At 40.4% G+C, this 17,708-nt stretch overlaps 1 protein-coding gene across 3 annotated transcripts in view; it reads left to right on the forward strand.

Annotated features, from left to right (window-relative positions):
• The window catches only part of anxa6 (annexin A6), a 108,444-nt gene that overhangs the window by 18,829 nt on the left and 71,907 nt on the right, over positions 1-17,708 (forward strand). For all 3 annotated transcript variants that reach the window (XM_028813222.2, XM_028813224.2, XM_051933991.1), the window contains exons 3-4: positions 13,618-13,708; positions 15,296-15,390. In XM_028813222.2, coding sequence (XP_028669055.1) covers positions 13,618-13,708; positions 15,296-15,390 — 186 coding nt within the window. The remainder of the gene's footprint in view (positions 1-13,617; positions 13,709-15,295; positions 15,391-17,708) is intronic.

The raw sequence follows: 17,708 nt of genomic DNA on the forward strand, positions 1-17,708 counted from the left end.
TAAACCCTACAGCGAAATCCCCAAAGCTAATACAATTCACACCACCAGGACAGGGGGTTACACCCATCTCGGTCACACATGAAATTCACGTTCTGGAACTGTATTAAAGTATAAATATGTTAAGCTTTCAAATATTTATTCCATATCAAATTAAGAATTTTCCGGTGGAGGATAGTTTTCTTGTTTGCATTTAACATAAACCTGCTTAGTTTCAAAGGAATTTGAATCCTTAGAATGGGCAATGGTAAAATGTGCTTTGTTTACAAATTGTAAATTATATGTTAAATTTTTACTATGAACCTTTATTTTGAAAATCAAGCTTTGTTATGATGATATCATTTTTTTTCTGACTTGGTGATGTGTATTATTTCAGCTAAAGGTTGATTTAGAACAGATATAGAATTTCTTCCATCTGCTGTAATTTTTGTTTTTAAGTAACCTATCCAGACTAGTTAATGGTTCTTTGAAACCAACTTCAGGAAGGAAACTTCATTTGTTTCTGCAGATTAAAAAGCGCTGCCATCCATTATGTATGGTGAACACCATTTAGCCTTTATACTGGGTTGAAGCCTGAGGCTTCTTTACATTCTTTACATGACGACAACTTAAATTGTTAAAATGAACTAAATGAATCCAATGGTGTACTAGAGCAGCTGTGTGTAACAGGAGATCCTTTCATAATGACACACAACGTATTCAACAATGGAGCTGCTGAATTAACCAGCAGCTCTGAAATGTGACAGGTGTCAGCTGCTGCAGAGAATGCCTCTACAGAAGAGGAAGCACTTTCGATAGTGAAATTTAATGAAAGCGAAACAGCCATGTTGTAGTAGACTTGTACAGATCATTAGTAGTGTTTCAATTCAGTTTTTCAATTATATAGTCTTAACAAGGTAAATTATAATAAGAAAATCCAGCCATCCATCCATCCATCCATTTTCTAACCCGCTGAATCCGAACACAGGGGTCTGCTGGAGCCAATCTGAGCCAACACAGGGAGCAAGGCAGGAACCAATCCTGGGCAGGGCGCCAACCCATCACAGGACACACACACACAAAGCACAATTTAGAATCGCCAGTCCACCTAACCTGCATGTCTTTGGGAGGAAACTGGAGCACCCAGAGGAAACCCACACAGACACGGGGAGAACATGCAAACTCCATGCAGGGAGGACCTGGGAAGCGAACCCAGGTCTCCTTATTGAGAGGCAACAGCGCTACCACTGCACCACCATGCTGCCCTTAAGAAAATCTTAAAATCTAATAATAAAAATAATTATAATTCATTACATTTATGTAGTGCTTTGCATGGTACTCAAAGCACTTTACACAGTGAGTGGAAAGCTACTTCAACCACCAATAATGTGTAGCATCCACCTGGATGATGTGACGATAGCCATTTTGTGCCAGTGCACTCGCTACATATTAGCTGTTTTGGTGAAGTGATGAGCGATAGCCAGTCAGAGACAGGAAATGATTAGGGGGCTAGAATGACCAGGCTGTGGTGGACAGTTTAGCCAGAACATTGGGATACACCCTATTGTTTATGAAGGCTCTTTAATATTCACAAGGAGTCAGGACGTCATTTACGTCTCATCTCAAGGATGGCACCATTTTTACAGCACAATGCACTTGGGCATTGGAATCCACATTCGGACTACAGGGTAGGCACCCCCTGCTGGCCTCACCATCACCTCATCCAGCAGCAACTAAAGCTAGGCCCAAACATACTTAGCTTCAGGTGGATGACCTGTTCTAAAGTGTACTAGGGGGCTCTGCCCCCTGCTCGCTTCGCTCGCCAACCCCTGGTGTTGGGAATGACAAAGAGCGTGATGTATGAATGAGATATAGAATAGTGTGACGGTGTAGATGATGCAAATAGAAATCAAACAATAAAGTGTGTGGCACAGTGTAAAGGTTTATTTGAAAATGTCTTTGTACACGCCGTTTAAGTGTAAAAGGTAATTCCAGCTCAGAACTTGTAAGGTCATTTAAGATGGCTATTGTTGTGATCAGAGTCAAGTTTGTCAGAGCTTAGAAAGAGTTGTGTCTCTCCAGGAAGTAATGGAATGACTTGGGTATTTATGTTTTCCACATTAATATTTTTTGGACATAATATGGTGCGTTGTGTTAAAAGGGGCATTTGGTCTAATGAGATTGCTGTTCCAAATGTCTCTGTAACTAAGTCGTCGCAGATAAAGGCTTGAGGAATTGTAATAATATGTGGCTGAAGTCCATCTGTATTGGTGAGTGTACCATCTCTCAGTTGTAATAAGTAATTGTTATGATCTGGTTCTGGACATCGTATCTTTTTTACTAACTGTATCTTTTGAAAGTAATGCCAATTGTCTGCGTATTTTAAGGTGCACTGAACAATAGCTGAGTGCATGGCATCTGGAAGAATAGCTAATCACTGTCTAAAATCTCCTCCTCATAAAAGTACCTTTCCTCCAAATCGAATATTATTATTCATAAACGTTTGTAGAAGTTTATGAATGGTGTTGAGTAAGTGACTTCATGTCATTGAACATTCATCAATAAACAACATTTTTTCAAGACGGATGTCACGTGCAGTGCCACCGTTAATGTTCATAGTGGATACCGATTTGTAGGATCTAATGCAGTTCATAAAGATTTAACTTTCAGGTACATCGTCAGTTATAAGCTTCTGTAGATATTCAGTATATGAATGTAAAGAAGGCAGTCTAATTTGACCCTTTTGACAACAACGTGTAAATGTATAACTTGTATTTCCAGTTGTTTCTTCAGGGAAGTGAACTGAATGACAATGATTGCAAATGACATTCATTAATCCGAATGAATTTTCCTGGTGTATGTTTTCCTTGTGCCGTTTGAGAGGCGCGTTGTTGCATGTGTAGTATTTGGGACGTGTTGTTTTGGAGCTGTAATCGATTTGCCTGTGCTGTGTGAGAAGCCCGTTGTAGCCTTCGCTGCCATTAACGTATGTCTGAGACAGGAGGTGTTTCGTTTTGAATCCATGCCTGTTGCGATGCAGCACTTTGATTGATAGATTGCGTAATGTGGATCTAGGATGTAGATTTGCGCATATTTGCATTGTTGATTTGTTTCAGGGTGCACTGTTCCAATGCGATGCAGTATTTGTGCACATATGCGAAAGCAGTATGGTCCATTGCCTTTTGGTGGCCTGATATTTACTCCGGTATATGCAAAAGCAAATGAACTATTGTAGGATCTAATGCAGTTCATAAAGTTTTTACTTTTAGGTACATCGTTAGTTAGAAGCTTTAGTTGAGCTTTGCGTTTTTGGAGTCGAGACATTTTTTCTTTTAGAAATATGGATAAGTAATAAGGAGTATTGCACTCACTGTTAATATGGAGCCTTTTCTGCGGTTGAATGGTTAATAGTGCCTTATTGTAATGAGATCCACCTATGCTGCATGGCCGTCTATTTTGTTGTTTCTTTCGTGTTCGTGTGTTTGTTCCTGTTATCATTTCCTTTTCGTTTTGTACCCGTGACCGTGTATTCATGACTTGTTTCTTTCTCAGCATGCGAAATATGGATAAGTAATAAGGACGATCGCAGTCACTGTTAATATGTTTCCTTTTCTGCAGTTGAACGGTTAATAGTGCTTTATTGTAAGGAGATCCACCAATGCTGACACCTATGCTGTCTAGTGTGAAGGTGATGACGTGTCACTTCTTATGGATGTGTGTGTGTGTGGGGGGGGGGGGGGGGGGGGGGGTGAGGATTGTTGTTGCGCGAGCGTCTTCTTTCTTTTTGTGTTCCTGTGTCTTGTTTGGATCCCCCTCTTTGTGTGTGTCCCATCCGTTGCTTGTAGGGTCTGTGGGGTGGTTTTGTGTTCTTTTTTTTGTGTTCCATGGGCTTGTTGAATCCCCCTCTTGGTGTGTTTCCCGTCCGGTGCCTGTAGGGGGGGGGGGTGGGGGGTGCCTTGCTGTTGTGCGCGAGCCTCTTTTTTTTTTTTTTTGGGTCTAGTTTCGTGTGCATTGTGTTTCGTGCTTTGCTTGCGTTTGAATACTTTTTTATGTGCCTTTTCCTTTTTTCGTTGCTCTTTGCGCCTCATTTCTCCATTTTTTGTGTGCTCACTCCTTTTTTCTGTGGTCTTGTCCGCCTCTCGCGGCCCCTCATCCGCCTCTCTCGCCCTCTTTTGTCCGCCTTTCTCGGCTCCTCAGCCGACTCTCGCGGACTCTTTTTGCGCCTGCGCAGTACGTCTTTTTGCAGCTACGGCCCATTGCCGGATGTGCCTGCGTCCATCATCCGGTTTAGCATTCTCGGTTAGTAATATGGATATGGTACAGCTGCTGGATGAAAATCTTTCAAACTAAGGATGAGAATGGCATGTTTTTATTACTGAGCTTATAGATTACATTACAAAAAATAAAATATAGTTCAGTACAACAGTCCAAACATTAATACTTAAATTGTAATACATTAATCAGTACATTGCATTATTTAATATGGTTCTTCTTCTTCTTCTTCTTACGGGTGCTCCCGTTAGAGGTTGCCACAGCAGATCATCTTCTTCCACATCTTTCTGTCCTCTGCATCTTGTTCTGTTACACCCGTCACCTGCATGTCCTCTCTCACCACATCCATAAACCTTCGCTTAGGCCTTCCTCTTTTCCACTTCCCTGGCAGCTGTATCCTTAGCATCCTTCTCCCAATATACCCAGCATCTCTCCTCTGCACATGTCCAAACCAATGCAATCTCACCTCTCTGACTTTGTCTCCCAACTGTCCAACTTGAGCTGACCCTCTAATGTACTCATTTCTAATCCTATCCATCCTCGTCATGCCCAATGCAAATCTTAGCATCTTTAACTCTGCTACCTCCAGCTCTGTCTCCTGCTTTCTGGTCAGTGCTACCGTCTCCAACCCATATAACATAGCTGGTCGCACTACCGTCCTGTAGACCTTCCCTTTCACTCTTGCTGTTACCCGTGTCTGTGACAAATTACACCTGACACTCTTCTCCATCCATTCCACCCAGCCTGCACTCTCTTTTTCACCTCTCTTCCACAATCCTCATTACTCTGTACTGTTGATCCCAAGTATTTAAACTCATCCACCTTCACCAACTCTACTCCTTGTATCCTCACCATTCTACTGACCTCCCTCTCATTCACACACATGTATTCTGTCTTGTTCCTACTGACCTTCATTCCTCTCCTCTCTAGAGCATATCTCTACCTCTCCAGGGTCTCCTCAACCTGCTCCCTACTATCGCTACAGATTACAGTGTCATCAGCAAGCATCATAGTCCATGGGGATTCCTGCTGTCAACCTGTCCATCACCATCCATATTACTAACCGAAGGTTGTAAACTGGATATGGACACAGGGCGCATCGAGGTGCACACGCACTGCAACGAGCCCGCCACAGAGAAAACAAAAAATTTTGGAAACCGGATTTGACTGGATGGACGCAGGGCGCATCGAAGCGCACACGCACTGCCGCACTGCAACGAGCCCGCCCATAGCTAACGACACAGCGACAGAAAACACAGAAACGAGAAGGTTGTAAACCGGATGTCACGCGCACTGCAATGAGCCCACCACCTGTAAACTAGACTTGCTCTAATCCACTGTGCCAGTAACGTAGATCACATAACGGTCATTCAGTTTGGCGCCTGCCCCAGAGTCCAGAGTCAAACGCAGCTGCGTCCCAAAACGCGGTGGCGCCCGCCCCACAGTCAAACGCAGTGACATCCCAAAACGCGGTGGCTTCCCAGAGTCAGTAGGTGGCGCCCAAATAACACAACGTAATGCGCCATGGCGCCCGCCCCAGAGTCAAACGCAGCGGCGTCCCAAAACGCAGCGGCTTCCCAGAGTCAGTACGTGGCGCCCAAACAACACAACCTGTGAGCTACACTTGCTCTAATCCACTGTGCCAGTAATATAGATCACATAACAGTCACAGACTCTAACCCAGCGGCTTCCCAGACTCAGTGGATGGCACACGAACACCACAACCTGTAAACTGAACTTGCTGTGCTCCACTCTGCCAGCAGTCGGTGTCAGCAAAAGCAACGGAATCACGTCTCCACAAAACGAGACCGCTTTACTACAGATATGCTTATGTAATTGAATGACATTTCCCCAGATGCACCCACCCTCCATGATATGTCATCTATCCAGATATTGGATGGAACAGAAACTGATTGCCATTCTTGGATTTCTGATTCGCTAGCGAATCGTGGGCTTACTTGTTGCAAATAAGAAAAGGCTCAGAGCCGATCCCTGATATAATCCCACCTCCACCTTGAATGCATCCGTCACTCCTACCGCAGACCTTACCACAGTCACACTTCCCTCGTACATATCCTGTACAACTCTTACGTACTTCTCTGACACTCCCTATTTGTTAAATTGTGGATATTTGTTAGTACTGCCATCACGGGTTTTGAATCCCGTGTTGTTTGCATAGAATTTGCATGCTCTCCAAATGCCTGGATTTCTTCCCAAATTTCTGATGAATGCAGGTTTGGTTACTTGACAACTTTAAATTAGCCATGTTGAAGTTTGTGGGTGGATATTTACATCAGTGAGCCTTGTGCTTCCTGGATAGACTCCAGAAACCCTGAATTGGATTAATTAGGTTTAAGAATATTATTATGCTAATTAACCCATTTTCAGGCATTAGAGAATTAAAGTTCTATATTCTTTTATCTACCTCCACAAACAAGGAACAAATATCACTGGACAAAGAAGATTTTGCTTCCTGAATACTTTTGGGTGTATCGCCTGTATATTTTCTAATGCTGATATTGGTGCTATCAGTAGTGAAATGTTTCACTAGGACATTGCAATGATGGAAAAGTACATCAGGGCAAGTGGAATCCATTGATTTTGGCCACCTACTGTTAGACACTGAAATGAGAAGCATTAGATGCTGAGTATAGATGAAAATTGGCAGCAAAACATTTCAGCTCAATTGAACTAATGCAATGTGTCAGCATCATCAAGTGATTAAACAGAATAAATTTAATAAAAGTTCATTTCACATTTCCCCAAATTCTTATATTAAAGTCAATCTGAAATTATGTTTGTGTTCAGCTTAAAGCTGTCTATCATAATTATCATACATTTTTTCAGGAAGGAAAACTTTTGAAGAAATCTGTTCAGTGTATTTAGCAGTTGTTGTAGTTTTTTCTTGGCTGACTGAATGTTAGGTCTCAAATGCTTTGTAATTTTTATACCCACTCTGATTTATTACACTAAAATTCATAATACCGCCTCCACCAATACCAGAGAAATACTTTCACATCCTTTCCATCCGTAAGCCACATTTTTTTTGTTTATTTCCTATAAGTTTATTAATCTTAGGCACATGGCTACTATCAATTACACTTCAGGTTCATTTCATGGATCTCATTTGCACTTAGTTTGAGGAGTCTCACTTGTGTGTGCAAATGGCACATTCAATTTCTTACATGATTTGTTATCATAAAAGTTATGTAACTTCATTTTTGTACCCTGCATAAGTTTTATAAATATAGATTGTTTAAATTTCCCCCATTTAGGGTGACCAGTCATATTTGCTTACAACTAAATATAGGTGGAATCCTGCGGTAACGAAATTCATGGGACCATAAAAATAACAGAAATGTTGTTATAACGAATATGGGGAAAATATGTATACTATAGTGGTTGGGGTCACCAGCAATTCGCCATCTCTAACATCAGCAGCACAAGGACAGATCTGTAACTGCTCTGCTACGTCTGGTAAGCAGTAAACCAAGGGCAAAATAATTGGTTGTTCTCTGCAATACAAGGGGGCTCCGCCCCCTGCTCGCTTCGCTCGCCTACCCCCGGTGTTGGGTAACCCAAAATACATTGATGAATGTATGAGATATGTTTGTAGCTCCGTTAGTCGAGCTGTTTGGTTTTGGAGCCAAGACAGTTTTGCTTCCGCGGTTTCAGACGCACGTTGTAGGCGCCGACGTCTATTGTTTTTGTCCATGCGGGCTCGTGTTTGTAGCTCCGTTAGTGGAGCTATATAGTTTTCGAGTCGTGATCGTGACTCCATTAGTTCTCCGTTGTTTACCGTTAGTAATATGAACTAGGGGGCTCCGCCCCCTGCTCGCTTCGCTCGCCAACCCCTGGTGTTGGGAATGACAAAGAGCGTGATGTATGAATGAGATATAGAATAGTGTGAAGGTGTAGATGATGCAAATAGAAAGCAAACAATAAAGTGTGTGGCACAGTGTAAAGGTTTATTGGAAAATGTCTTTGTACACGCCGTTTAAGTGTAAAAGGTAATTCCAGGTCAGAACTTGTAAGGTCAATGAAGATGGTTATTGTCGTGATCAGAGTCAAGTTTGTCAGAGCTTAGAAAGAGTTGTGTCTCTCCAGGAAGTAATGCAATGACTTGGGTGTTTATGTTTTCCATATTAATATTTTTTGGACATAATATAGTGCGTTGTGTTAAAAGGGGCATTTGGTCTAATGAGATTGCTGTTCCAAATCTATCTGTAACTAAGTCGTCACAGATAAAGGCTTGAGGAATTGTAATAATATCTGGGTGAAGTCTACCTGTATTGGTGAGTGTACCATCTCCCAGTTGTAATAACCAGTTGTTATGATCTGGATGTGGACATCGCATGTTTTGTACTAACTGTATCTTTTGAAAGCAATGCCAATTGTCTGCGTATTTTAAGGTGCACTGAACAATAGCTGAGCGCATGGAATGTGGAACAATAGCTAATCACTGTCTAAAATCTCCTCCTAATAAAAGTACCTTTCCTCCAAAGGGAATATTATTATTCATAAACGTTTGTAGAAGTTTATGAATGGTGTTGAGTAAGTGAGTGGATGCCATTGTACATTCATCAATAATTAACAGTTTTGCAAGACGGATGTCATGTGCAGTGCCACTGTTAATGTTCATAGTGGATACCGATTTGTAGGATCTAATGCAGTTCATAAAGATTTTACTTTCAGGTACATCGTTAGTTAGAAGCTTCTGTAGATATTCAGGATATGAATGTAAAGGAGGCAGTCTAATTTGACCCTTTTGATAACAACGTGTAAATTCATTACTTGTATTGCCAGTTGTTTCTTCAGGGAAGTTAAGTGAATTATAATGATTGCAAATGACATTCATTAATCCCAATGAATTTTCCTGAATAGTGGACTCATTATTGAACGCGTTGTCAGCTAACTGGCGCAAGCGTTTAGCAGGTGACTGTCGTTGATGTCTGTGACGTGTATCTTTTGCTTGTGCCGTTTGAGAGTCGTGTCGTTGTATGTCCATTATTTGGGACGTGTTGTTTTGGAGGTGTAATCGATTTGCCTGTGCTGTGTGAGAAGCCCGTTGTAGTTTACGGCGTGCATTGTTTGTATTGAGCCTTGCCCGTTTTTGTATGTCGGTCAGTTGAGCTTTCTCTTTTTGGAGCCTTGCGTGCTTGTTTTCCGGCAGTCCAGATGCGCGGTGTAGACGTCTGCATTTATTTATTTTGTCCCTTTGCTGCCATTTCTGTATGTCTGAGACGGGAGGTGTTTCGTTTTGAACCCGTGCCTGTTTCGATACAGTACTGTGAGACGCGCGCTGCATGCGTCCACGTTCAGTGTGTCTGTCCATTTGGGTTCGTTTCTGTAACTGTGTTAGTTGAGGTTTGCGTTTTTGGAGCCGATACATTTTTTCTTCCAGAGTTTCAGAAGCGCGTTGGAGCCGACGTGTATTGTTTTTTTCATGCGGGTTCGTGTGTTTGGTCCCGTTACTCGAGCCGTATCGTTTTGTACCCGTGATCGTGAATTCATGAATTGTTTGTTCTTCAGCATTACAAATATGGATAAGTAATAAGGAGGATCGCACTCACTGTTAATATCGAGCCTTTTCTGCGGTTGAACGGTTAATAGTGCCTCATTGTAATGAGATCCACCTATGCTGCATAGTGTGAATTGTGTTTGGTCCCGTTATCCGAGCCGTATCGTTTTGTACCCGTGATCGTGAATTTATGACTTGTTTGTTCTTGAGCGTGATAAATATGGATAAGTAATAAGGAGGATTGCACTCACTGTTAATATGGAGCCTTTTCTGCGGTTGAACGGTTAATAGTGCCTTATTGTAATGAGATCCACCTATGCTGCATAGTGTGAACGTGTTGAGATGACGTATGTTTAATACGGACGGTTCATTTAGAAATGGGGCTTTGTGTGTCATTTGTTATTTATGTTACTGTGGTCGAGGGTCTGAATCGTCGTTTTTGTGTACGTTTCGTGTGCTATGGCCGTAGTCTGTCCCATTTTGTGTCCAATGGGCTTTGTGTGGTGCTCGCGGCTTCTTTTTTTTTGTGTGCTAGGGGCTTGTTGAATCCTCCTCTTTGTGTGTCCCGTTTCGTGTGCAACGGCGTCTGACTCCTTTTTTCTGTGGTCTGACTCCTTTTTTGTGTGCGCGATGCCTCATTTCTTATTTTACGTTGCATTCCATCCGGTTCCCGTTGCTTGCGGGGGGTGGGGGGGGGGGGTAGATTTGTGGGGCACCTGCACAGTACGTCTTTTGCGGCCACAGCCCATTGCCGGATGTCCCTACGTCCATCCGGTTTAGCATTCTCGGTTAGTAATGTGGATATTATATTATATTATATTATATTATATTATATTATATTATATTATAAATCTATCTTTATCAACCCCACTTAATTGGATTTAAGGTCACAGGGGCTGAAGCCCAATCTGCTAGTCCATTGCAGGGCACACTCATACACATCCAAACTCACTCATACTGGGCAATGTAGAAGTGCCAATCAATCTGACATGCACATTTTTGTGAAGTGAGAGGAACTGGTACGTCCCTGCGTCCATCCGGTTTAGCATTGCCGGATGTCCCTGCGTCCATCCGGTTTAGCATTCTCGGTTAGTAATGTGGATAATTGCACTTACTGTTAATACGGAGTGGTTTCTGTGGTTGTACTGTTAATAATGCATCACTGTAATGTGATTCACTTATGCTATATAGTTTGGACGTGTGAGGATGACGCACGTTCAATACGGAGCGTTCGTTTATTCTTATTACAGTTTGGACGTGTGAGGATGACGTACGTTTAAAACGGAGCGTTTGTTTATTCTTATTACGCGTTGTAGGCGCCTTCGGCTGTCGTACTAACTCGCGCCTTCCGTACTATTATGCTGTGTATGGTGGACCTTTGTGGACTCCGTACTTTTTCCCGTTTCACTCTGGGGCAGGGGGCTGAATCCTCTTTTTTGTGTGGCTGTGTCGTTACCTATGGGCGCATTGCCTCATTTCTTATTTACATAAGTTGGGCTCCTTTGTTTTTGAGCCATGACGCGTTGTAGGTGCTTATTTACGTTAGTTGAGCTAATATTATATCTCCGGTGCCGTGTGTGTGTTTCATGTAGTAGTCGTTGTAGGCGCATGCGCCCTCCGTACTATCTCGAGTTTGACTATGCTGTGTTTTGTGGACGTTTGGGGACGCCGTACTCTCACCGGTTTGATTGTGGGGCGGGACGCCGAAGCCTGTTGTGTTTGTTTTGTTTGTGAGTACTCATATTATTGTATTACTGTAATGTGATTCACATATGCTGTGGAGTCCGTATCTCTGGGGCTTCTGTACCATCTCAGGGGTCTGCCTGCGGTGTTCTAGATGTGCGTTGTAGGCGCACGCACCTTCCGTACTATGTCAGGTTTGACTATGCTGTGTGGTGTGTACGGTTTGGGTTCCGTATTGTCTGTGCTAATGTGATTCACATATGCTGTGGAGTCTGTATCTCTGGGGCTTCTGTACCATCTCGGGGGGTCTGCCTGCGGTGTGTTAGACGCGCGTTGTAGGCGCACGCACCTTCCGTACTATGTCGGGTTTGACTATGCTGTGTAGTGTGGACGGTCTGTGTTCCGTATTGTCTGTGTTCGTTGCTTTATTTCGTATTTCCGTTAGTTGAGCTGTTGGCGCCTGCGCACTATGTCTCCTGCGTCCATGGGCATGCCATGTACCTGCGTCCATATCTGGTTTATCATTCTCGGTTAGTAATATGGATTAGGCTTACCTTGTAACATGCTTGTCACATGATGTTTAGAACATTTAACACCGAGAGTTGACCTGCACTTCCTCACACTCTCCTGGTCTGCCACAGCGTTGATTCCAACCTGCTGGTATTCTTCTGATCTGAAGATGGGAGCTTAAGCAGGACAATTATTGTATCGCCGCTCCTATCTTGTGTGCTTGAGTGCTGAAGTAACAGCTCCGATTTTGAATGAAGTCTTGAGACTGTACCTGCCTTCTTTATACAGTAACAAAGTACAGTACCTTGGGTCACAACCGTAATTCATTCCAAAACTCTGGTTGTAACCCGATTTGGTCATGACCCGAAGTAATTTCCCATATAGGATTGTATGTAAATACAGTTAATCCATTCCATACTGTACTAACTGTATGTAAATATATATATTTTAAAGATTTTTAAGCACGAATATAGTTAATTATACCATAGAATAGTTAATTATACCATAGAATGCACAGCGTAATAGTAAACTAAATGTAAAAACATTGAATAACACTGAGAAAACCTTGAACAACAGAGAAAACTAACATTGCAAGAGTTTGCGCTACAGCGCTATGAACCACTCGCTAACAACACTTTTTTTTAATGAGTTTTAAGAACATTTGAAAAATCTGTAATTTAATAAACAACCAAGAAAAGTAAAATTGCAACAATGCATACTACGAACCGATCGCTGTAAACAGAAGTGAAGTGAGGTTAAAATCCAATAGAAAAAAAGTCTTCATTAAATACAGCGAGGTTAAAACAATGCTCGAATCAGTCTCTTTAAAAACAAGCCTTTCTTTAACTGCCTTCTTGGCCTTATGTGGCCAGCCCTCTCTCTCTTGCGTGTGTGTGTGTGTGTCTCTCGCGCGCACGTGTGTGTCTCTCTTGCGCGTGTGTCTGTCTGTCTGTCTGTGTCTCTCTCTTTCTCTCTCTCTCTCTCTCTCATGCGCGCTGTCTCTCACTCACTCTCTTGTGCGGAAATCATCGGCGTGCACAAACTGAATGGGAAACTGGCTTGTTCATATACTGAGTGTGTGGTCGTGAACAGATTTGTATGTGTTCAGAGACATTCGTGAACCGAGGTTTCACTGTATCTGTATTTTCTTGGAAACCTGGACTCACCATCCTGTCTGTCATGCAACTCTCTGTCCCAAGCTTGACAATACCTGTTTAAAAAAAAACAATCTTCTTATATAGTAAAAAATATTTTATTTGAAAATAAGATGTTAGATGTAACATTTTTTTGTAAAAGTACCTGTATGAATACAGAATGAAAATGAGTTGTTAGATGAAACTGGCCGATAGCTGCTTGGATCTGCCTGGTTACCGTTTTTATACAATGGAATAATATTTGCCATTCTCCAATCTTTCAGAATTTCCCCAGTGAGCAGTGAGTTCCTAAAAATATGCGTCAAGGTTTTATATATGGACTCACTAACTCCCTTAAGAACTCGTGGATACATATTATTTTGTCCTGGTGATTTGTTTGAGTTCAGCCTATTTAATCTAAGCAGTAATTCTCCCTCTACAATTTCCAGTTTGCATTGTTGTATGGAAATTTCTGATGTGATGTTGAAAAGTAATTGTAAAAAAAATTATTGTTCCTCATAGGGTGCCAGGTACCGGGGATCTGTGGTAGCTTTTCCAGATTTTGACCCAAATGCTGATGCAGAAGCGCTGTACAAGGCTATGAAAGGAATTGGTAAGTAATGCAGAAACAGTTTTCCACATTGGTGAGGCAGCAGCAGTAACAACTGTGCAATTATGCTGCTATCAACCTATTTTTAAATCTGTAAAAATGTCACAGGTAACATTTTTTGTGATATAGGACAGGCATTTCTCTATACAAACTGAAGCTACCTTTGTATTAACTGTATTTGATTATTAGTATCATGTTTCCTGGTGACATAAGAGGACTTTTAAAAGGAGATATTCCAGCTATTGAAAACTGTTTAGAAATGCCTTCGTTCTGCAGAGAGGTAGAGAGAAGGCATCGAAAACAGCGCCAACCCCTGGTTTGGTGGATAATTGTTGTCACCAGAGCCCTTAATCTGTCTCCCATGTGCACACATGTGACACTGTAGACCCAGGCCTCAGTTCCCCACCTATTTTCATATTTAGTTATGTGTCTCATAATTAGGCCTATCTTGATCAGTACTTGTGCTCAACAGATACATTTTTATGGCTAGATGATCTTAATATTAGCAGAATCTGAAGCTTGCCTGTGTGCCCCTTCAGGATCAGGCATCAGTGTATCCTAAAATTCTATGAGTGCCCCTTCAGGATCAGGCATCAGTGTATCCTAATTTAGTTATGTGTCTCATAATCAGGCCCATCTTGATTAGTGCTTGTGCTCAACAGATACATATTTTTGGCTAGATGATCTTAATATTAGCAGAATCTGAAGCTTGCCTGGGTGCCCCTTCAGGATCAGGCATCAGTGTATCCTAAAATTCTATGAATGTAAAAAAAGTGTTCCAACACTTTATACTCAAAATTGAAATATACAGTAGGAGTGATAAGAATAAGAACTTAGCAACTTACACTTCCTGCATATTCTCTCATTTCTGGTAAGTAGTTGAAGGTATAACTGCTGGAGAGTAATGTCTAAAATGCCTGTTATGATCACTGCTTTAGCAAATGTATATATAATGATAAAGTCAGGGAAAAATAAAGTTGGTTATAATAATATTGCTGGAAGTGAGAAAAAATGTTTCCAAAGCTTTTTATAGTAGAGGTTATAGAAGTTAAGGATTTTTCCATGTCTGTTGCACATTTATTTCCTTTTAATGCCTATTTCAAAGATAATGGAAGCAGTACAACTTTTTAATTTTAATTTCAATTTGTTTTCAGGTTGGTTGCTTACCAGTGTGATCAAAGGCAATAAAAAAGACTAGGACAAAAATTTATGCAGGGTAAACCTTGATTATGGTTGAGGACATCTCAAAAATTTGAATTTAATCATAATGTTACGCTATTTCTCTTTGCTCATATGCTGTATATGATGATTATGGAATGAGAAGCCTGAATTTGTTTTCTACCCTCATTTTAGACTAAAGGCACAATTAGTATGTGTGCTTCCGATCTTTCATGTACTATCTGCAGTCTTTACTGAAGTAAAAAAGCAGATTTTATAGCACATACTTGAAACATGTTCAGTGTCTTGTTTGATTCACTTAGGTGTAATAATAAACCTTACAGATGATAGTTTAAAGAACATATTTCTATAAATTCTGTAAAGAAAATAAAAAAAAAAGATTTTTGAAAGCGTTCACCTGTTTTCTATCAGGCAGTGACAAAGAGACAATACTAGACCTCATCACTTCCAGAAACAACGCTCAGAGACAAGAGATCTGCACAGCCTACAAGTCCCTCCATGGAAAGGTAATGTGATCTATAAGAAGAAGATCTCCACAATCACAGATGGATTAGAGTGTCTAGAAAGGGGTGAACAGAGGAGAGGTCGGAAAACAGTTATGGGTTTTAGGTCCAGAAAGAGAAAACTATAAAGTCTGTCAAACCCAAAACACAAAGTTAGAATAGTAATCAGCAAATCCAAGTTCAAAACCAGAAACACTAACTTGGGTTTCTGTAACACTAACTCCATAAAAAGACTTTGAAATATTTTTGTTTTGAATCCAATACTTAGTTGCTAGAAACTGAGTGCTGCCATCCTTTTACTCAGATAATATCTTTTGTTTTATAGTGTTTTTTCTTTTTTGTGGATTTTGTGATTTCCCCCATTTCCTTGTTTTTTATTTGTTCATGTTTTTGCATTAGTTTTTAATTAGCTAATTAGCAGCTCATGTTGTTCAAATCCACTTTTCTGCTTACCTCTCAATTTTAGTAAATATTATTGGACTTTTGACATTTTCATTGAGTTTTTACTTTTTTAATATTTTGTTCTGTTTCTTGGTTTTGATTTTCACATTGAGAATTAGGTTAATTAATTCTGGATTACATTTGTTATTTTGAAGTTTTGGTATTATGTTTAGGTTTTTTGTCACTTTGGACTTTTTTCTTGCAAGCTTTATTATTACCTTATATACTCATGTATAAGTCCGGTCTTGAAACCCGAAAAATCGATCATGAAATCAGACCTTGACTTATACACCCATTCAAAAATACGAAACTTAAATTTTTTTTTTTTACATCTTCTTGCTTCTTTCAATCTCGCATCAGTTTCTCACACACATCGAATTTTGTTGCAGCAGCGCAGTTACCAATTACTTTTGCCACTTCAACGACTTTTAATTTAAAACCACCTTCATATTTTCTTCTGATCGAACGCTCCATCGTAGATAAGGGATGCTCTTATGATAAAGGTGTATGAGAGTATGAAATGCAAAAAACACAAAACAGTGCAAACATCGCTTCGGGATAGTTTGGGTATTACTGTGTGGTCACGTATGCACAATACATGGAAAAAAAAAGCAGTGTGCTCCGTGGTTACTCTCTCAGGCGGGTGTTAGCATTTCATCATCTCTTGGACCAATAGTGTGAGTTTTCAGCATTCAACTTATATGACCAACATTATAAAATTCCGGAAATTATACGGTAAAATCAAGCCCCAACTTATCCACGGGAGAACTTAAACGCAAGTATATGCAGTATTTTTTGGACTTCATGAGTTAATAAAATAAATAATTAAGTTTTGCTTCTTGGGATCAGAGATTTAGTGTTTCCCCTCTTCCATTTTGGACTTTAATTGGCCTTTTGCTCTTTTCCAGGTATGCAGGCAGCAAAGCATCTTATATGAGTTTGAGGGAAGTCTGTTTTTGGTTTTTGTGAACTCTGCATCATAACACCCTTGTGTCAGTTTTTAAAGGTTCAATATGAAATATGACAAGGGTATAATGACCATACAACATTGCTGAAACCATGCACAAACAGTAACAAAACGCAGCAACCATCCAAAAAAATACATAAATAAATATCCAAAAAGTACATAAATAAACAAAGTACTGTTTGTCAGAGCAATAATGAAAATTTTAATAAGCACAACACAATATGTTCAAAAAAGGTACAAATATGGGTTCCCCTGGGTCCGTAATTCACAATCAGCTACTAATAAAACACCATTCGGGAATACACCAGATAGCACCATTAAAGGATTAAGACAACTTGTGACACCAAGGCTGTCTGAGAAGTATGTAAAGATTTCTGTCCAAAATTATGTTTATTTAGTACATTCCCAAAACATATGGCCTAATGATGCTGACATTTAGATGGCAGTCCTTGCAAATTAGATCTTAACCTGCGTATGTTTTATACAATTTTCAACAAAATGTGACTGGTGAAAGATTTTTGGTTGAATTATGGAAAGCTTGCTGCATATAGAGTATAAAGTGTATTCTATGCATGGCTGAGGTACACTCCTTTTCGGTGATGACAAATGAAAGGTCCCTTTCCCAACGTTCACAACGTTAAATTCTTTGAAATATTTTTTATATATTGTTGAAATACTCTCTATGCCTTTAACAAGACTAACCAGTATATAAATTGGTTCGGTTTCTTTTAAACAAATTCCTAATTTGTATATAGGAAAAAAGTGTGTAGCTGGAAAGTTACATTTGGAGCACAACTGTTCATAAAATGCAAATATGTTGTCTAGATAAAAATACCTCTAATTGGCTAAATCCTTAGCATGTTCCATACTTTAAATACTGAGTAGGTTTGAGAAGGTTGAAAAAATTGTCATG

Source organism: Erpetoichthys calabaricus, chromosome 11 (assembly GCF_900747795.2).
Source record: "Erpetoichthys calabaricus chromosome 11, fErpCal1.3, whole genome shotgun sequence".
Classification (NCBI taxonomy): Eukaryota; Metazoa; Chordata; class Cladistia; order Polypteriformes; family Polypteridae; genus Erpetoichthys; species Erpetoichthys calabaricus.